This window comes from Euphorbia lathyris, chromosome 5, assembly GCF_963576675.1.
Source record: "Euphorbia lathyris chromosome 5, ddEupLath1.1, whole genome shotgun sequence".
In the NCBI taxonomy this organism is placed as follows: domain Eukaryota; kingdom Viridiplantae; phylum Streptophyta; class Magnoliopsida; order Malpighiales; family Euphorbiaceae; genus Euphorbia; species Euphorbia lathyris.
In genome coordinates, this window is record NC_088914.1 from 77,132,077 (window position 1) to 77,152,392 (window position 20,316).

Genomic DNA, 20,316 nt, shown 5'->3' on the forward strand with positions numbered 1-20,316 from the left:
AATGATTTAGAAGAAATTGCTTAGTAAAGACTTATTTGGATAATAAATTTAAGATAAAGGATTTAGAAACCTTTAAATTCTCTCTAGGACTTGAAGTTGCAAAAAGTAAACAAGGGATATTCTTGAATCAACGTAAGTATGCCCGGCTAGAAAGCCATCAACTATTCCTATGGATAGTTCACTATGGTTATCTAAAGAGCATGGAACTTTGCTTGAAGATAAAATTGCATATAAGATATCAATAGGATGATTAATTTACTTAACAACGACCAGACCGGATATATTATATATGTCGTAAATCAATTGAACCAATGGGGTTCATTTATTCTGTGATAACAAATCAGTTGTCTTTCTTGCTCATAATCCATCATTCCATAGATTTCATTTTTTAAAAGAGTTATTGGCAGGAGTTGTGAAGGTGTTATCTATCAAAACGAGTCAACAGCTAGTGAAGAATCAACCAATAAACATAATTTTTGAACTAAAATTAAAATTTACAACATAATCTCAAAACATACCGACAAATTACATAAAGGAAGATAAATTTTAAAAGTAGGGATATTCATCCTTTTTAATTGACTCAAAATCAGAGGTACTTCTAAAGTGTTGGTGTTGCAGTTGGAGATACAAAGATTCAGATCCTAAACGAGTAATGTTAACATAATCTTGAGGATTATGAGCTGCCATACCGGGGAATATGAGCCCATACAATCTTATGAGTTTAAGAAACACACCTTCAACATACTCAGGTCCTTTCATGTATGGAATCAAAAAGCTCCTTAACAGCTCCCACACTGCATTTACAAACCTACTAATTGGTGCAAATGCTGATAAATAATTCTTGTATGGTTCTTCTCTTACCATCTGCCTCAATTGAAACAAACATTTCAATTTAGAAGCTGTCAATTATAACTGATTAATAAGTTAATACTTTCAATTTTAGGTTAAATGTATTTTTTAATTTACATGTTACTTAAGAGATTTAATATGATTTTAATACCATGTTAATTAAAATAAGCTTGTGCATTTACAAACTTTTAAGCCAGGTGGATAAGACACTAAAGCAAAACTGGCCTAGAGAGGCAGTTTTTTAACTTGTTGGGGAAGTTTTAACTGTCCTTACAAGTGCCAATGGTGGTTTTTCCGATCATTCGAAGAACATCGTCAAAAGGGACCACACCAGGGTTTAGCGACTCAACTGAAATTTCAGCACATAGTAGTATGAGTTTGAATTGTACATACTTTAAGTTGGAGTGTGCCAAAGACAATATATAAGAATTCTTTTTAGCATTATCTATCAGCTGAAGTTTTTAGATGACATGATATTATAACCTCTTAGATTAAGTGGTCGTTGGTTCAAATCTTAACAATAATGTTTATTATTGAATTTCAATGTATGAATACTTTTATACTGTACATGCTTCAAGTGTAAAGAATATTTGCTTACAGTGGCATGTCAGAGTGAATACATAAAAATTATTCTTATAATTTAAAATCTAGACAACTCTGTTCTAAATTAATGGAATTTCAACACATGATGTGACGCTTTAAGTCCTATGGGATTTAGGTGTGATAGAATGAGTTACCTTGCCATTGTAGCAGCTGTCATAATAGATGCAAGTCCCAAAATGCTTGAACAAGAAATTGGAACCATCAGTTGGACATCTAGGAACAACATCATTGCAATAAACAAACCTCAAATACTTGAAACCATAAGTAACCAACTGTGTTTTCATAAATGTTTTGAACTCATAATCTCCAACTCTAGGCTGTCCAAATGTATAAACACCTTCTAATCTCTTTAATAAATCAGATTCTTCATGCATTGCTAAAACCCCTACAAATAAAATTGCAAGTGCACCTCCCATACTATGTCCACTCAATATGAACTCTGTTCTATCATTTTTCAGCATAATTTCTTTCAGTTTCTCCCTTATCGTGTAATAAGCAATTGGACGGCTGCCGTCCTCTTGTTCAACGTTCTTCGGCCACCCTTTGTACATTAATAAACCTAATGCTTTCATGAATCCACCGTGAACTTTTCCGATTCCGTTGAGCTCGTACCAGGAGATGTCAAAATCAGTACACCATGCATCTGCATCAAATGGTTCGGTGCCTCTAAATGCCACCACTACTATGTCTGTCTCGGCATTTTTATCATGAAACATTATGGCTTCTGTTGTGTGTTTTCTTTGGAAATCTGCAGCATGTATGCATGTAGAGAAATTAAGAAATCTATATTATAAATGTATGGAAATTATATAGTGAATATAATTATCATACCATTCCAAAAGTGATTGTGCTCAATTAATTCCATCTGCACCAAATTGAGATTTAGAACAAATACAAAAGTTGGTTAATAAATTCAGAAAATAAAAATTGATAAAAGTATACAAATTCATCCCCAAATTTATTAGGCTTGGACAAGTAGCCCCCAATCAAAATTTCTTATATGACTGTATACTGCCTCATCCGTGCGCTATGCCAATAATTTAGTGCACCGTGTAAATATTTTGTTGGTTAAAGTGCAACCAAAAGGGCGGCCCGGTGTACTACACGTCCCCGCTAAGCGAGGGCCGTGGGAGGGGGTGTATTAGGGGTAAGCCTTCCTCTGCCAATTTTTTAGCAAGAGGCCGCTCCTAAGATTCGAACCCATGACCTCTCGGTCACACGATGAACCAAGCATATAAATAAAATTTCTCCCAATTTTGTGTTATTTTAATTAATTAAGGAGATAGTATATAGTTTTATTTTAAGAAAAGAAATTTAGCCTTCAAGGCGACATTTTGCTAATTGCAAGTGCTAAATTTAAAATTTGGTCTAGCCAATTGAAAGGGATCTTCTGATCAATCCAGACATCATTTCGATTCCATTAGTAACGAGGATTTGGAATATCACAAATTGATCAATCCGGAGATCATTTCGATTCCATTAGTAACAGATATAGAATCAGACCAATTCTCTAAATGCCTTTCTGGATATTTCTCAATGTCCCGGCTATTCAGGGAAGGTGAAGGATATGAATAATTATCTGCTTCCGATAGAACTATTTTGCAAACAAACCAAAATTAGGACCGAACTTTGACTTGTATATCCAAAGAAAAATTAAGATGAATTAATTCATGTTATAATATCTAAAACCTGATAAGTAATGCGAATTTCTATAATAGGTCGGGATCAGTACTGGTCATGTTCACTCAGATAATGACACGTCAACTGCTGATGTGGCATTATTGAGTGGAGGGACCAGTACTGATCTCCGTTCATCAGTGGCGGATCTAGCCCGACGCCCGTGGGGGCGCCAGCCCCTACGGTGCCGGCACTGCCCCTAGAAATATATAGACCTAAAAAAATTAGCCCCCTTAAAAAAAGTTGCAGACAGCAGCAGCCATGGCTGCTGCTGTGTATTCCTTCTCTCGAGAAGGAAACCTAATCTCCTCGAGAGAAGGAGATGGCCTATGTGCCCAGCCCATGGGCTGGGCACTTTTTTTATTATTATTTAGGCCCTTAACCAAAACGACGTCGTTTTGGTAAGGGCCTAAATTAAAAAAAAGTAAAATACTCTTCTCTTTTTCTTTTTATCACAATTACTTTTGTAATCCTTTTTTTCTATCATTTTGTTTTCCTTCCCCTTTTGTTTTCTTCTTCTCATTCTCTCTTCTTATCATAAGATTTATTGTAGTTTAAATTAATTTAAAAATTTTGTTTGATGTGTTAAAATACAGGGGATTTTAATTTAAGAGTTTTTTTTGCTTGAGATTTTAATTTAGGGGTTTTAATGTACGAAATTTTGGTTTGGAGATTTAATTTAGCTAGTATTGTTTCAATATTTTAGAGTAATTGAATTGGTTTAAAATGTATGTTTTGAGGCTAAAATGGTACAAAAAAAAACAAACTTTTAAGGTACTAGGAGCTGAAAAAAATTTGCCAGCCTTTACGGGCTGGATTTACCGTCAACCATAAGCCTAAATTAGCCCCCCAGGAACGAATTCCTGGATCCGCCACTGCCGTTCATGATAAAACTTATTGAGAAATAATAACCTTCCAGTACTTTTGGAGGACATTTTGGACAAAAGCTCGATTCTCAAATGCTAATTTAGAAGCCATTGCAGAGAGTGAAGCATAATATCTGTAGTCACCAGGTCTGATATTTTTGTCCAAATGCACTCTCTTGTCTATATGTCCCAATGTTGACATGAACCTTTCTGATTCTTTCACAGGCATCACCACCTTTCCTGCACACATATCTAAATTTTTGACACGACAAACACGATTTACAGAAACAACACGTCTCATATAAATTATATAACATGATTATGACAAGAATAATGAGGAGACTGACCTCTTAAAGCATTGAAGAAGAGGTTGAAAATGTTAGGATTAGATGATATAAGGTTAAGCCACATCTCAAAAGCTGAACCGAAGCATGAGAGTGGTTTGGCGACAGATTGGAAAATCTTTTGTGACAAAAGTGAGAAAAAAATTCGTCGTCTTTGTTGAAGATTTTCTTCCTTCCCTTGTGGATAATCCACGAATGCTTTCTTCTCAATTTCATTGTTCCACAGGACACAAATTAGTTCGTAAAGACTAACATCCTTTGGTCTTAAAACCATATAATTTTCTGAAAATCTGTGATGATGATCAGATTCAGAAGCCATTAACTTGCAATTGGGATGTCCAGAAAAATTAGAATCCAGTGATACAATTTATACTATTGCGATGAGTCAGATTAATTTTTTTAAAGACATTTTGGTTGGGGATTTAGAAAAAAGGAAACAGAATAAAGGTTTTGCTTCATGTTTTTTTATTATTTTGGAAATGCAACAAAGGGAACAGTTGCTTGTATTAGAATACAGTAGTTATTCCGTATATTACTCTTTTGTATTTATCTGTAAAGATATCATTTAACTAAGTTCCCTATTGTTTAGCCTAGAATATAGGATCAGTCATTAACTCCTATGTAAACTATACGATGTATATATATCAGTTTACTGATCAATAACAATTACGAAGCTATTCAATCTGTTACATGGTATCAGAGACCAATCCCTAACCTACCTTCTTCCACCTTTATCCTCCAAAAACCGCAACCCTAGCCCTAGTTCGGCCGCCGCCGCCGAATCTCTCTATCCTTCCGACCGCCGCTGCTTCTTCTTCCACTACTCTTCACAACCGCAACCATGACAAACACCTCAGCCAGCTCTAACGCTGAAACACCCCAGTCCGAAAAATCCCGCACCAACAACACAAACCCGGACAAACAGAATCCTACTCATCCCTCCCTTACCGTTTCAAATATCTCAACCTTTATCAAAATCACACTCGACAATGAAAAAGGACTCTATCCCACCTGGGCTGCCCTGTTTAAGCTTCACGCCACGACCTTTGAAGTTCTTGATCACATAATTCCCTCCACTTCCGCTGAATCCATGATCAATACAAACCCTGCACTATGGTCTCGCATCGATGCCGTTGTACTACAGTGGATATATAGTACAATTTCCCTTGATCTCCTTCACACCATAATTGTACCAGACACCACCGCAGCCAAAGCCTGGACTCGCTTACAAGAAATATTCTCTGACAACAAGCACTCTCGTGCTCTGTTTCTTCAACAGGAATTCTCCAAAATTAAATTGGATGATTTCTCAGACATCTCATCCTACTGTCAGCATCTCAAGTCTCTTTCTGATCAACTGTCCAATGTCGACTGTCCTGTCACCAATGATCAGATGGTTTTAAAACTTATTTCTGGGTTAACTGATGCCTATGATACTGTCGGCACACAAATCCGCCACGGAGATCCTCTTCCGGCCTTCTCAAAGGCTCGCTCTATGCTTATTCTTGAAGAGACAGCCCGAGCCCGGAAATCTGCCCCAGCAGCGGACACGGTCGCTCTCATAGCTGTGACGTCCGGCCCCCAGTATCAGCCGCCGTCCTCTCCGCCTACAAGGCCGCCGCACTACCGCCCCACCCATTCCTATCGCGGCAGACACCACAGACGATCTGGCCGCGGCAGACACGTACCCCTCGCGCCACTCCGGCACAGGGTACCGCTACCCGTCCAGTCCCTCTTGGAATCCTTACACTCCTTGGCCGCCCCAGCAACCCTGGGCCTCTCCGCCATGTCCGTATCCTACATCTTCTTGGGCATCTCAATCGCCCTCCGGACATCCATCTCAGCAAGGAATTCTTGGACCACGGCCTCCCACTCCTCAAGCACATCTCACTGTCGACAATCACTCCTATGCTCCAACTGATATTGCCGCTGCTATGCACACTATGGCCATCACACCACCTCCTGATCAATGGCACATGGACACAGGAGCTACGGCTCACATGACGGCTCACAAAGGTACGCTCACTTCTTATTTTCCTTCGAGCCTCAATGGTAATATTGTTGTTGGTAATGGTCATTGTGTTCCTATTTGTGGTTCTGGTAATGCAAATTTGTCTACCAAACACCATCCCTTGACTTTGAATAATGTTTTGCATGCCCCTAAGCTCATTAAAAATCTTATTTCCGTCCGTCAATTTACTATCGATAATCAAGTTTCTGTGGAATTTGACCCTTTGGGTTTCTCTGTGAAGGATTTACAGACGGGGATTCTTATCATGAGATGTAATAGTACGGGAGACCTCTATCCAGTCATGTCCACCTCTTCCACCTCACCACAATCTCATTCTGCACTTACTGCTTTGTCTTCTGATGTTTGGCACAATCGTCTGGGACATCCTGGACCATCAATTTTGCAAAATTTGATCAATAAAAATCTGATTTCTTGTAATAGGATTAAGAATGTTTCTGTTTGTTCTTCTTGTGTTAATGGAAAACAAGTAAAATTACCGTTTCAGTCCTCGTATAATTCTGTTTGCATGCCATTTGATTTAATTCACAGTGATATATGGACATCTCCTGTCGTAAGCTCTAGCGGTCATCGTTACTATGTAATTTTCCTTGATAACTACACCAATTTTCTATGGACTTTTCCATTAGCTCAAAAATCACAAGTTTTCTCTGTGTTCCTTAATTTTCGTTCCTTTGTCCGCACTCAATTTGAACGTGACATTAAGGTCTTTCAGTGCGACAATGGGGGCGAATTTAATAACAACTCATTCCGTCAGTTCTGTCAACTTAATGGTATTCAATTTCGTTTTTCATGTCCATACACCTCACCTCAAAATGGGAAATCGGAACGCACACTTAGGACTATAAACAATGTTATACGTACGGTCATGAATCATGCCTCTGTCCCATTTAATTTCTGGCACCATGGCCTGGAAATCGCCACTTACCTACTTAACATCTATCCGCACAAAGTCTTAGGTTACCATTCTCCCACTCAAGTTCTCTATCAAAGGGACCCCTCTTATTCACACTTGCGTATTTTTGGGTGTTTATGCTTCCCGCTCATTCCCTCTCCGTCACGTCATAAGTTAAAAGCACGGTCTTATCCATGCGTCTTCCTCGGGTACCCCTCCAATCATAGGGGTTACAAGTGTTTTGACCCATCCAAAAACAGAATTGTCGTGTCCCGCCACGTCGTATTTGACGAAACCAATTTTCCATTCTCTAAACACTCAAATGCTCGTAATCCACCACCTCCGTTGTCGAATTCGTCCGATGGGCTCCTAATGCCTATCGCAAATTCCTCTTATCCGTCTATCAGTCCTCCGCTCGTCGCACCGATTCCCACCAGTCCAGCGTCCCGTCCATCCGCAGCGTCATTCCCGTCGTCTCCCTCTTCCGTGTCGTCAGCCCCTGCCCTATCTCCGATCTCTCCCGTGTCATCTCCCTCATCCCCTCAATCCAATTCCACGACTCTCCCATCCTCACCCACCCCATCGCAAAACATCAGCCCCCCTCTTGATCGCTCTCCTCACACAATTTCGCCTATAGCACCTTCAATCCCCAACATTCCTCCGCCCACTGCTCATAAAATGACCACACGTGCACAGCACGGTATTCACAAGCCACGTCGCATGCTTAATCTTTCCACTTCTGTATCTCCTCACATATCTCCTGTTCCCAAAACACCAGCACTTGCATTGCATGACCCAAATTGGTCACAAGCCATGACTGATGAGTTTGAGGCTCTTATTGAAAATAAGACGTGGGTATTAGTACCCCGTCCAAAAAATGCTAATGTTATTCGTAGTTGGTGGATTTTCAGGCACAAGACTAAAGCTGATGGAACTTTTGAAAGATATAAAGCACGGCTAGTCGGCAATGGGTCCGGACAATTGGCAGGAATAGACTGTGGTGAAACTTTTAGCCCTGTGGTCAAACCAGCCACCATTCGAGCTGCCCTTAGTATTGCACTTGCCAAAAATTGGAACCTTCGCCAATTGGATGTCAAAAATGCTTTCTTGCATGGCAACCTCAGTGAGACTGTTTACATGCACCAACCATTGGGGTTCCGAGATCCACAGCATCCTGATCATGTCTGTCTGCTTAAGAAATCTCTATATGGCCTTAAACAAGCCCCACGGGCCTGGTACCAACGCTTCGCCACCTACGTTACTTCTATGGGCTTTGTCAACAGCATCTCCGATCACTCCCTCTTTGTCTATCACCACGGCACAGACACGGCTTATATTCTTCTGTATGTTGATGACATTGTACTGGTTACCTCTTCTGATAAACTTCAAACCTCAATCTTCTCCAAATTGAAATCAGAATTTGCAATGAAAGATTTGGGCCAACTGAACTACTTCTTGGGTATTTCTGTCACTTACTCACAAGGTTCTATATTTCTGTCTCAACGCAAGTACGCCTCCGAAATCATTGCAAAAGCCGGTCTTGAATCCTGCAATCCAGTCAGTACTCCTGTCGACACCAAACAGAAGCTCAGTATTTCATCAGGCTCCGCCTACCATGATCCGACAGAATACCGAAAATTAGCCGGTGCTCTTCAATATCTCACCCTCACCAGACCTGATATTTCCTACGCTGTTCAACAAGTCTGCTTATTCATGCATGATCCCAAGACATCACACATGGCTGCCCTAAAGCGCATTCTTCGGTATGTTCAAGGTACCCTTGATCTCGGCCTCCATCTCATTGCCTCATCTCCCGGTCAATTAATATCATACACAGATGCGGATTGGGCGGGCTGTCCAGACACTTGTCGATCAACCTTAGGCTACTGTGTTTATCTCGGTGATAACCTCATCTCTTGGTTAGCTAAAAGACAACCGACGCTATCTCGCTCAAGTGCAGAGGCAGAATATCGCGGGGTTGCAAATGTGGTATCCGAAACCTGTTGGATCCGAAATCTTCTACTTGAGCTCGGCTGTCCCATTCAGAAATCCACTGTTGTCTACTGCGACAATGTCAGCACGGTTTACCTCACAGGTAATCCAGTTCAACATCACAGAACAAAACATGTCGAAATGGATATTCACTTCATGCGAGAAAGGGTTGCCAAAGGTGAAGTCCGTGTTCTTCATGTTCCTTCAAGGTATCAGATTGCTGACATCTTCACCAAAGGACTCCCCTCTCCTCTTTTTGAAGATTTTCGCACTAGTCTCAATGTTCGGCCTCCGAACACTTCGACTACGGGGGAGTATTAGAATACAGTAGTTATTCCGTATATTACTCTTTTGTATTTATCTGTAAAGATATCACTTAACTAAGTTCCCTATTGTTTAGCCTAGAATATAGGATCAGTCATTAACTCCTATGTAAACTATACGATGTATATATATCAGTTTACTGATCAATAACAATTACGAAGCTATTCAATCTGTTACAGCTTGGGCGTGTAAGGTTGGAGATTCTAATTAAGTCTAATTGAATTCTTTCTTTTCTCAAACCCGTGCAATTAGATCCCAGGAGTGAAAATGGAGGAATATATATACACTAGTATTATAATCGAGCGGGTTGATAGAGTTTTTAGGGATAAGGTATCAAAATAGGTCTAAGGTTTTTGGGGTGAGTACCAATTTAGGCTCAACGTTCAAAATAGTACCAATATAGGCTTAACATTTACAATTTAATATCAGTTTAGGCTTAACGTTTACAATATAGTATCAATTTAGGTCTCACATACAAAATAGCACCAATATAGGCTTAACGTTTACAAAATAATATGAATTTAAGCTTAACGTTTACAAAATATATCCATTTTAAGCTAAACGTCACAATTAAATTAACTATATTATATTCTTTTCCTATTAATTTTATATGTTATCTTTTTATTTAGTTCTATTTTCTTATTTATTATAATACAATTAATTAGTATTCTTGCTTATTAAAACTTTACTAGTATTGTGCCCGCGCATTGCGCGGGTATCTAAATTTTTTGTACAATTATTTAAGAGTATTTAATTTTTTAATTTTATATCATTTACATATAATGATAATGATATTTTTTTAAAATATACATGTTGGGATGTTTTGGATGGTATTTTATTACATCTATTAAATATAAATTATATTAGATATATTTTTTTTGTTACTATTTTTACAACTTGTGAAAAAGGCGTCCAAATCTCACCTTATGAATGTCTCTTTTGTTGCACTATTATATTTAGTATTGGTAATAATAATAATAATAATATAGAATCCATGCTTAAAAAATGAGAAAAGAACTTAAAATTATAATAATAAAAATAAAAAATACAACTTTTTTTTGAAAGAATAAAAAATATAACTTAGTGTTTGTATAATTTCTAATTTAGTAAAGTCCTTGAAGAACTTCCTTGTATACTATATTTGCAGCATAATTTTTTCCGGTGCTTTCTTCATCTGTGATCAATATTTTGAGTCCAGCCTTTGTTGTCACTCTTGATACGGCGACGTATAGTTGTCCATGACTGAAAACTTGTTGTGGTAAAAATAGACCAACATTTTCAAGAGATTGTCCTTGGCTTTTGTTTATTGTCATGCCGTAACACACAGCCAAAGGATATTGACGACGTTTCAAAACAAATGGCCATTTAGATTGTGCTGGTGTCATAATGATTCTTGGAATAAAGACTTTATGGCCAATATTGCTGCCAGATATGATTTGTGCTTCTACAAACCATTTTCCTAACTGTGTTATGATTAACCTTGTCCCATTGCATAGGCCAGAATGTTGGTTTAAATTTCGTAAAAGCATTACCGGAATTCCTACTTTTAGTCTTAATTTATGGTCTGGTATGCCTGGGAAAGTAAGGCTATTCAAGAACTCTGTAGGGTACAAAGTTTCCTCTGCACTGTTGTTTTTTGATGAATGGCACAAAGTGTCTGAACTGTAAAATTCAATTTCTTGTCCTTCAATTCCATCGAGAATGTAATTATTTACTTTGTATACAATCTCATTTGTTGGTGCTAAAATGGCTCTTTGTTTTAAGTAAGTTGGATTGTTGTACATAGTAGAAATATTTGGATAAGTAGCTTCAACAATTGTCCTCAATGGGTCTCCTTCTGAATGAATTATCAAGTCTTTTGGTATTGACACCCAATTATCTGTATTTGTAACATTGTCTCCATTCCCGATGCTTAACATCCAATTTGAAAAATTTATAATTTCTTTTTCATATGCCTGATTCTTTGTTGTTGTTGATAGCCTCATGTTTCTTTTCAAATTATGGACCTCCATATGATCCCAGAGATAAGATCGTTTAATACATGATTGAACAATGTCTTCTCGACTTCCTTTTGTGACAACTGGTAATATTTGTTTGAAATCCCCTCCAAGTATAGTTGTTAATCCACCAAACGGTCTATTTTCTGCGTTTTTAAAGTTTTGAAAGAGTATATCTCTTAGTGTTCTATCAACTGCTTCAAAGCACTTTTTATCTGCCATGGGTGCTTCATCCCATATAATTAATGATGTTTGCTTTAGTAGCTCTGCTGTTTGAGATCCTTGTTTTATGCTGCAAGTTGATTCTGCATTTATATTTAACGGAATATGGAATCTTGAATGTGCTGTTCGGCCACCTGGTAGTAATAGAGCTGATATACCTGAACTTACGATTGCCAGTGATATTTTACCTTCCGATCTCAATTTGCTCAACAAAGTTCTCCATAAATATGTTTTTCCTGTGCCGCCGTGTCCATGAGCGAAGATAGTCTTTCCTTTTCTTTCTTCAACTGAACTTGTGACGTTTTGAAATATTTTTCTTTGTTCTTCATTTAGTCCTGACATTAAATTCTCACACCCCACTTTAGTAGCTTGTATGTCATAATTTTTTTCTTCTAGTATTAACCTATTATCTATTTTTCTAAAGAATGCATCGTCTGGTAATTTCATACCTTCAAATTGTGTTAAACTTTTCCCCCCTGTTCCAAGGATTTGCTCGATTTCCATTAATGCAAAATTATGCATTTGTGTAGGTGTAAGTTGTAAATTTTGGAATTGCATCATGTTTCTTTGTGTGTACAAAACATCTTCTAAAAGTATTTATGCAAACAAATGTCGTAATTGGTTCCCAGTGGCCCATATCGACGCTTCTTTTAAGCAATCATCCCATTCCTTATCATCATCGAGATACCCCAATGCATAGCAAGTTGCTTTAAAAGTTCGATGTACAATACCATTTACTGTACGTATATCCTCAAAACTCTTGCAACCTTTGACCGTGTTTAGGAGCATTCTTAAATAATATCTTTCTCCACTTGATGGGTGTGCATAATAGATACGACCGATTGTTCTCCCTGACTTTCTACGCGTTCACTGCTTGCTATTATAATTCCAGACCCATTTTGTTGGGAATTCCACATATGTTAGATTTGTTGCATCATTATTGAACATGTTTGTTCTCATCCATTCTGTAAGCATTGTGCTCTCGATTCCTGGTCTCTCTATTAGATTTTCTAAATTTGTTGAACCTTGGAAAATGATATTTTGCTCATTAGGGAGGTGGAAAGAAAGCCTTTCAATAGATGGTTCTCTATATTGTATTTCAAATTGATATAGCCGCCAACATCCTTCACTCGCGGACACATACCTACAGTACAAGTATGCTTTTATTTCATCAATTTTGGCATTGTTTCCTTGATCATTTGTTCCATTTGTTGTAGAAGTTGATTGAAGAATCACTGAGGCTCTATCGGGTCCTTTGTTAATGTACTTGAAAAGATATTTGATAGATCTTGTCCGATTGCACCATTCGACATTTAAATGTGCTTGATACTTTACCAACAAATCTCTGTTATATGGTACCACAAAGCGATTATCAAGCTGGACTCCTTTTATGGTAACTGTATTCCCTGTGTTATTTCTTTTATAAATTGGGAAACCTTCTTCATCAACGGTTGTTTGGGAATAATACTTTTTTGGAAAATTCTTTGTGCACTTGTTTTTCTTCATGCAAGGGGAATTTTTGTTTATTTCACCGCACGGTCCATGAATCATATAATTTTGGACTGCTTCGTATCCAATTGGATCTTGTTTTGAATTTGGAATTTCCGCTGATATGATATTATCAATCTGAGTTGGGCTTAAAATTTTGTCATCCGGATGGAGGAACACCAAAATATGTGCATGGGGGAGTCCTCTCTTTTGGAACTCGATTGTGTAAAGTACTGCATAAAGTAATTTTTATATGATTAGTATATTATTTATAACATTTTAGTATATTGAATGTTACTATATTAAGCCAGTCATATGATTTTGTAATTTTAAAGACTAATTATTTTATGACACTAATGGGTTATGTATTTTGATTTACTTACTTGCTATAGTTTTGCCAAATATCTCTTTCTTTTTAATGTCTTGCATCAATTGTTGTAGTTTGATGTGAAATAATCTGGCAATTATATCTAGCCTGTCATTGTTGGGTTGGCATTTGATACTCTCTATCATGTATCCGATTTCGCACCATTTAGGATTGCAAGTAAAAGTGAGGAATAAATCTGGATACCCTCCCCATCGACATATTGCTAAAGCATCTTGATAACATTGTGCTCTGTATCGGGGACTCCCTATTAAGTATTTTTAAATATAAGCCAATGTAATTATTGTAAATGTATAAAATAAATAAAGCAGATGTATTTTGATGTATTTATTTTGTTAATTTTGTTAATAATATTACCTGTATGAGATGACGGTAGAATAGTTCGTGAACCAATATCTTTTGCATTTGTGTCTCCCCGTTCAATTGCATCCATCAATCCTTTGTACATCTCACTTCTTAATTGACCTTGATTGTTCCTAATCCACTTCAATCTTCCTTCTTCAACCATGGTATATGAGTCAACAATATATTGGTGGAATAATTTTCCACCCGAAATCACTGTTGTTGCTTCATTTGAACGTTGTTGAAGTCTGTATGCATAATATTCATGCATTGTAACTTGTTTTCTTTTTGAGTTTGTTCTATTATTTGCATCTCTGTGTGAAATTCCAAGTCGAAACCCGTCTTCTCCTAATGAAAAAAGTAAAGGATATCCCATAGCCTTAATTTGCAACATTGCCATACTGCATGAAAATATATTGATTAAGAAACAATTAATAAAAAAATCATATAACTTTAACAAAATTCAACATAGCCGTACTTGAAGATTTAAGTTTGTGGGGATGTAAATCTGTGAAGAAAAAAATCACAAACTCCTTACATTATATAGTACAATAAATTGTAACAGTTGATGTAATAATAATACTTATTAAATACAATTAATTAATGCAATATCTCTTCATCTACCATGAATTGTTATATGATTAAATATACAATTATTATTTAATTAATCAAATGAGTATATAATTGGTAATAGCCATAAATATACTCGAATTTGATGTATATGAATTAATGCATTAATATAACTATGCAATTAATATAACTATGCAACTATACAAATTCTAATACTAAATATAAAATGTAAATGTTAATTATACAACAATATCACGAATTTCATATATTCAGATTTAATATAAATTTTTAATTAATTAAAATCCTATTTAATCTATTTTTTTAAATGATTTCATATATTCAGATTTAATATAAATTGTTAATTTTTTTAAATGATTTCATATATTCAGATTTAATATAAATTTTTAATTAATTAAAATCCTATTTAATCTAATTTTTTAAATGATTGACAACTAATGAAATAAGCCTCTAAAACACTTCTCTCATTTTCTCTCTGCTTCCGTAATTATATATAGTATAGATATTTGTTTTTCATCAATCATTCTATGGCTTCTAAATTCCATGATTCATGTAATATATGCAAACTAAAAGTAATTGAATATTTCGAACACTAGTTAAAATAATATTGATATATGTCATTGACTATCTACAATATTTCGATGCAAACTAAAAGTAATTGAATATCCACAATATTTCGAATACTAGTGTTCGAAATATCGTGAATAGTCAATGACATATATCAATATTATTTTAACTAGTGTTCGAAATATTCAATTACTTTTAGTTTGCATATATTACATGAGCAATGAAATTTAGGAGTCATGGAATCATTGATGAAAAACAAATATAAGATTTTAATGGGCAAGAATACTAATTAATTGTATTGTAATAAATAAGAATATAGAACTAAATAAAAAGATAACATATAAAGTTAATAGGAAAAGAATATAATATGGTTAATTTAATTGTGACGTTTAGCTTAAATTGGATATATTTTGTAAACGTGAAGCTTAAATTCGTATTATTTTGTAAACGTTAAGCCTATATTGGTGTTATTTTGTACGTGATGCCTAAATTGATGCTATATTGTAAAAGTTGTTGAAACACCTTTCCACATAATTTTGATTTGACAAAATTGTTTAAGTATAATTAAAATATATTCTAAACACACTAAGTTTAAATGCTTTGATTTATTCTACTAATGTGTTTGTTCAATGTTGAGTTAAATTGTTTATAAGACACAAGATTAAAAGGCCCAAGCCCAATACGTAAGTCAAAGCCCAAGTCAAACAAACTAAGGTAACTCGGCCCGCGTATGTCAAAAACGTTGTCGTTATGGACAAAACGCAACTTAGCGGAAGAAGGATCTAGAAGACCTTCAGGGAACAACTTCGGGACGAAGCTGCTGAGTTGATTCGATAAACAGTACAAGACAGCAGCTGGCTAAGAAAAACTTCCAGACAAAGTGTTTCCACTTTGGGTAAAGTTCAGACGACACAGTGTGCTGTCTAGTTGACATTACCATAAATGGAGAGACACTCTGCCGAGCTGACCAAAAGCTGACCGAGGACAGAAGATACTCAAATCTGATTGGTCGAGAGCTCTGAGCAAGTCAGGATGACAACGACAGGAAGCCGTTTTCCTCCAACGGTTATTTCGAAATTCGAAATGAACTGATGCCTCAGACGTCTCTATAAATAGTGCCATCAGTTGCTTCATTCAACAAAAGAACTTGATCAAGCCATTACGCTGACCAAATTTCTACGCAAGTTCTGCAAGCAAAAAGTAAAGCAATCTTACACTATATTTCATATCTTTTGTGTAAAAGTCTAGAGTGATTATTCAATCATCTAAGGTGTCTTAGCAATCATTGTTTAGGACAAACACTTATCATTTCTAGAGATTAGAAAGGAGAGGCTGAGTACTCGGTTATAGTACTCAGCGAGAGATTAGGATTGAGTAGAGGTATAGAGGAAGATACTCTTGTTATACTCAGTTGCTAAGATTGTAAAAGGTTTGATGCTCTACCGTTAAAGAGCTCAGTAGAGAATTCAAAATCTCGGAACGTGTTCCGGGGACAGGACGTAGGCTTGGAGGCCGAACCTGGATAAATCTGCTGAGTAACATATTTCTAACCTTTAACTCCTTTATATATTTATTGCTTGCTTAAACAAAAACTGACCAAGTAAAGAGGTCAAGCTGAGTTGTGCGCGTTGAATATCCGAGCTCAGGAATAGACTCTAAGTGCTATCTCCTGACTCAAGTAAAGAAACTGACCTAGTCACTAGTTGACTAAGCCAGTATCTTGCTATTCACTCAGCGCCGCTGTCCAAACCTTTTTCTCACGAAAAAGAAGTCTACCCTAAGCTTAAATTTTTTAAATAGTTCCTAACCCCCCCTTGGAACTATACTTGTAACGTTATAAGGGACCAACAAAAGTAAAGCCTAAATTGATATTAGATTGTAAATGTTAAACCTATATTGGTGCTATTTTGAACGTTGAGCCTAAATTGGTACTTACTCAAAAACCTTAGACCTATTTTGGTACCTTATCCCAAGTTTTTATACAAAGATTTAATATTTTAATATTTTTTTAAGGGTAATTAATTTATTAGTCCCTATATTTTGACAAAACACATTGTTTAATCCCTGTATTTTAAAAAACACACAATAAGGTTCTTAACTTTTTTCTTGATGAACTGTTTAGTCCCTAACGTTTTTCTCGGTGAACTGTTTAGTCCCTACCGTTAGACTCTCATGAAGATTCTGTTAGTCCATTTGGATTTGAGTCAAAATCCATTTAAAAAAAATGTAATGCCTTAACTACCCTTTATCACGAAATCAAATATATAAGACCATTATCTTCACTGTTTCTCATCTCTGTGTTCTTCTGGTTCATTTGAGTCGATTATAGGTTAGAGATTCAATCATTTCTCCATTTTTTTAGCGCGAGTTGTGAGAGAAAGACAGAGATGTGAATTGCTTTTGACTGATAAATAGTAAAGGGTAATTTAGTCATTTCCGAATTCATAAACGGTAAAAAAATCTAACAAACCGACGGAATGACTAAACAGTTCACCGAGAAAAAAGTTAGGGACCTTACCGTGTGTTTTTGAAAACACAGGGACTAAACAGTGTGTTTTATCAAAATATAGGGACTAATAAATTAGTTACCCTTTTTTAATTATATATCATTTTTATATAATGATATTAATATTTTTTTTAAATAATTTTAAGTTTAAAAAAATAGTTCAAAGAAAGAACTTTGTATAATTTGTCAGTCGAAAAGTACAAACGTCGTAAAATCACTTAAATCTTGAACTACTATCTCGAGCTTATATATGCAGTTGTGAAAGAAAAATATATCTTTATAGTTTTGTTTAATATCGAAAGAGAAATCATTGTTCTTTTATTGTTTTTATTGTTAAGTTATATCTTAGAATTGTATTCGTTCGCATTCCTCATACCAAAATGTATCATCTTTCGGCTTTACATTCTTTCAAAAAATTTCACATGCTAAATAGTATTATCTGGATTTATCTTTGATACTTTTTATTGTAGCAGCTACCGTGAAAGTCTTCTCCAATCAAATTTTATAATTATTATTTTATTTTATTTTATTTTTAATTAAACTGCATAAATTTTGCATGCTCCTCTAATTCTCGTTGAATTTTTTTAATATCATTTATGTTCACTCTGTTCCTAACCTTTTTTATTCTTCAAATTCTCATTGTTATCTGCATTGGGTATGATTCGAACTGATAAGTGAGCTGATATCACCGACCACTTGATAAGTGGAACGGAAGAAGTGTATAAGGCCATCCATATCTTGATAAGTAGTTTACATATCTGATTCATCACTTCACTTTCGATCAAGAAATATAATAAACCACGAGGAGAATGACAGTCACCATGTCTCTAGTTTATAATATCGATAAGCAATTGGTAAGAGATTTTGAGAGATTATCTATTGGGTTTCATGTGTCTTCTTAAGATGGCTAAAATAATTCGTATCAGTTGGAGGTCATAATGGTTTGCTTACGGTCATTGGGCTTTAGGTCCATGACTAACTTAAGACTATGGTTGTCAAAACCAGACCGGTCAAAGAACCGAAAGAGTTAAAAGGTTAAGGGTTTAAAGTTTAATCGGAGTTGAACCGAGATTTACAAAAACTATAGTTTTTTATTTTATTTAAACTTCTAACATAATAATAAAAGTGTAAAACTAAAAGATCAATAATATTAAGAAAAATTATGTGTGCATGTATTTAGGTAGCTTAAAATTTATCTTTTATGCTTAGGTTATATTTATGTGCCTATTTATTATTATGTTAGATGAAGTGACTTTAAGGAACGGGGGATTTAAATTACCTAATGTAAATGGGTTTCCTAATTAAAAGGTACTAAAATGAGTTTTGATGTAAAATAAAAGGTTTTAACTTCATATTCTTTAAAATACCATTTTTTTCAATTAAACTTACTTGCATGCTTAACCATGTTTTTTAAGGATTAAATTCGGACGGTTTCCAAAATCTCACGTTTTAGCACCATAATCCGTTCTAACGACGGATTTAGGCGAACATGCAAATATATTGGAATTTTAATGGGGAATTTTTAATTAAAGCTTTTAAATATCTTTGTAACGTAAATAAAATGTTTTGATCCAATTGTCTTTCTTAAATGACTTTTCACTAAATAATCAACTTGTATGTCTAATTACGCTTTCACGATTAAATTTAAACGATTTTTTTACTTCACGTTTTAAATATGCCTAAGTCGTTCCAACGACGACTTAAGTGGCAACATGCAAATAAATGGGGTTTAAAACATGCCTAAATCGTTCCAACGATGATTTAGGCACGAACATGTAAATAATTTTTTTGGGAGAGATTAGACTTAGACTTTGATGTATATGGCTTAGGTACATATTCACTTATTGTAATTTATGATTTCCGATTCATTCTTCTTCTCTTCTCCTCACGTACAATAATTTATGTAATCAAAATAGGTGATTCTTCTAACTTAAATAACTTTTAATCACATGTTCAAAACAGTTTTCAAAACGAGAAAGAAAAAGGTTTTCAAATGAATTTAAAACTTAAAGAAATATGCGATTAGACCGTTAGCGCCTAGTAATGTTAAGTAGGAGGCCGGTGGTTCAAATCAGACGATGTCGAGGTGCCTAGTAGCCTTTCTCCAGAAACGAGCTAGCCTTCTCGGCTCGTACCCAATTTTCCGAACCCAACCAGTCTCCCGCAAGGAATCCGGTGATCATTTCCCATTCGTGGGTGGCAACTCTTTCAACTCTGAGCTCCGGTCCTGCCGAGTACCTTGATTCCCAGATTGGTTACTTTCGGCTTCAATCACATTATTGTCGTCAACGGTATCATCCCATCGGGTTCACCGGACGAGGCTTGATACCTATAGGATGTAACATGTTTAGTTTTTCTTTTTACAATTGTTTTTTTTTTTAATAAAAACATAACTTATTATTATCTTAAATCAGAAGATAGAACATTAAATATAAACGATGGTGGACAAGCTCACTCACCACGAACAGAACTAGAAGTAAGAGTCTTAGCAAGACTATGGGCTGCTAAATTAGAATTGTTGTTTTAGCTAGTTTTTACTATTTTCCCCTATTGGGCCCACTGCCAACCCAGCCCCGTGCGGATTTTTCTCACTTAGAAATAGCAATAAAAGCCCCAACTAGACAACCTGCAAATAAAGACAG

At 35.7% G+C, this 20,316-nt stretch overlaps 1 protein-coding gene across 1 annotated transcript; it reads right to left on the reverse strand.

Moving 5' to 3' along the window:
- Positions 1-546: 546 nt before the first annotated feature.
- On the reverse strand, positions 547-4,658 carry LOC136229885 (triacylglycerol lipase OBL1-like). The gene is made up of 5 exons (XM_066018757.1): positions 4,343-4,658; positions 4,042-4,235; positions 2,284-2,317; positions 1,587-2,200; positions 547-864 (listed from the first exon to the last, which is right to left on the reverse strand). The coding sequence occupies exons 1-5, from the start codon at positions 4,656-4,658 to the stop codon at positions 547-549; spliced, it is 1,476 nt and encodes a 491-aa protein (XP_065874829.1).
- Positions 4,659-20,316: the final 15,658 nt, after the last annotated feature.

Bases quoted from the DNA above. Each gene is read 5' to 3' on its own strand.
- LOC136229885 (XM_066018757.1), bottom strand. From the start codon at position 4,658: ATGGCTTCTGAATCTGATCATCATCACAGATTTTCAGAAAATTATATG. The intron at 2,318-4,041 runs GTTATTATTTCT...AATTTGGTGCAG, and splicing joins TCCTCCAAAAGTACTGGAAG to ATGGAATTAATTGAGCACAA. The intron at 865-1,586 runs GTAACTCATTCT...CAATTGAGGCAG, and splicing joins ACAGCTGCTACAATGGCAAG to ATGGTAAGAGAAGAACCATA.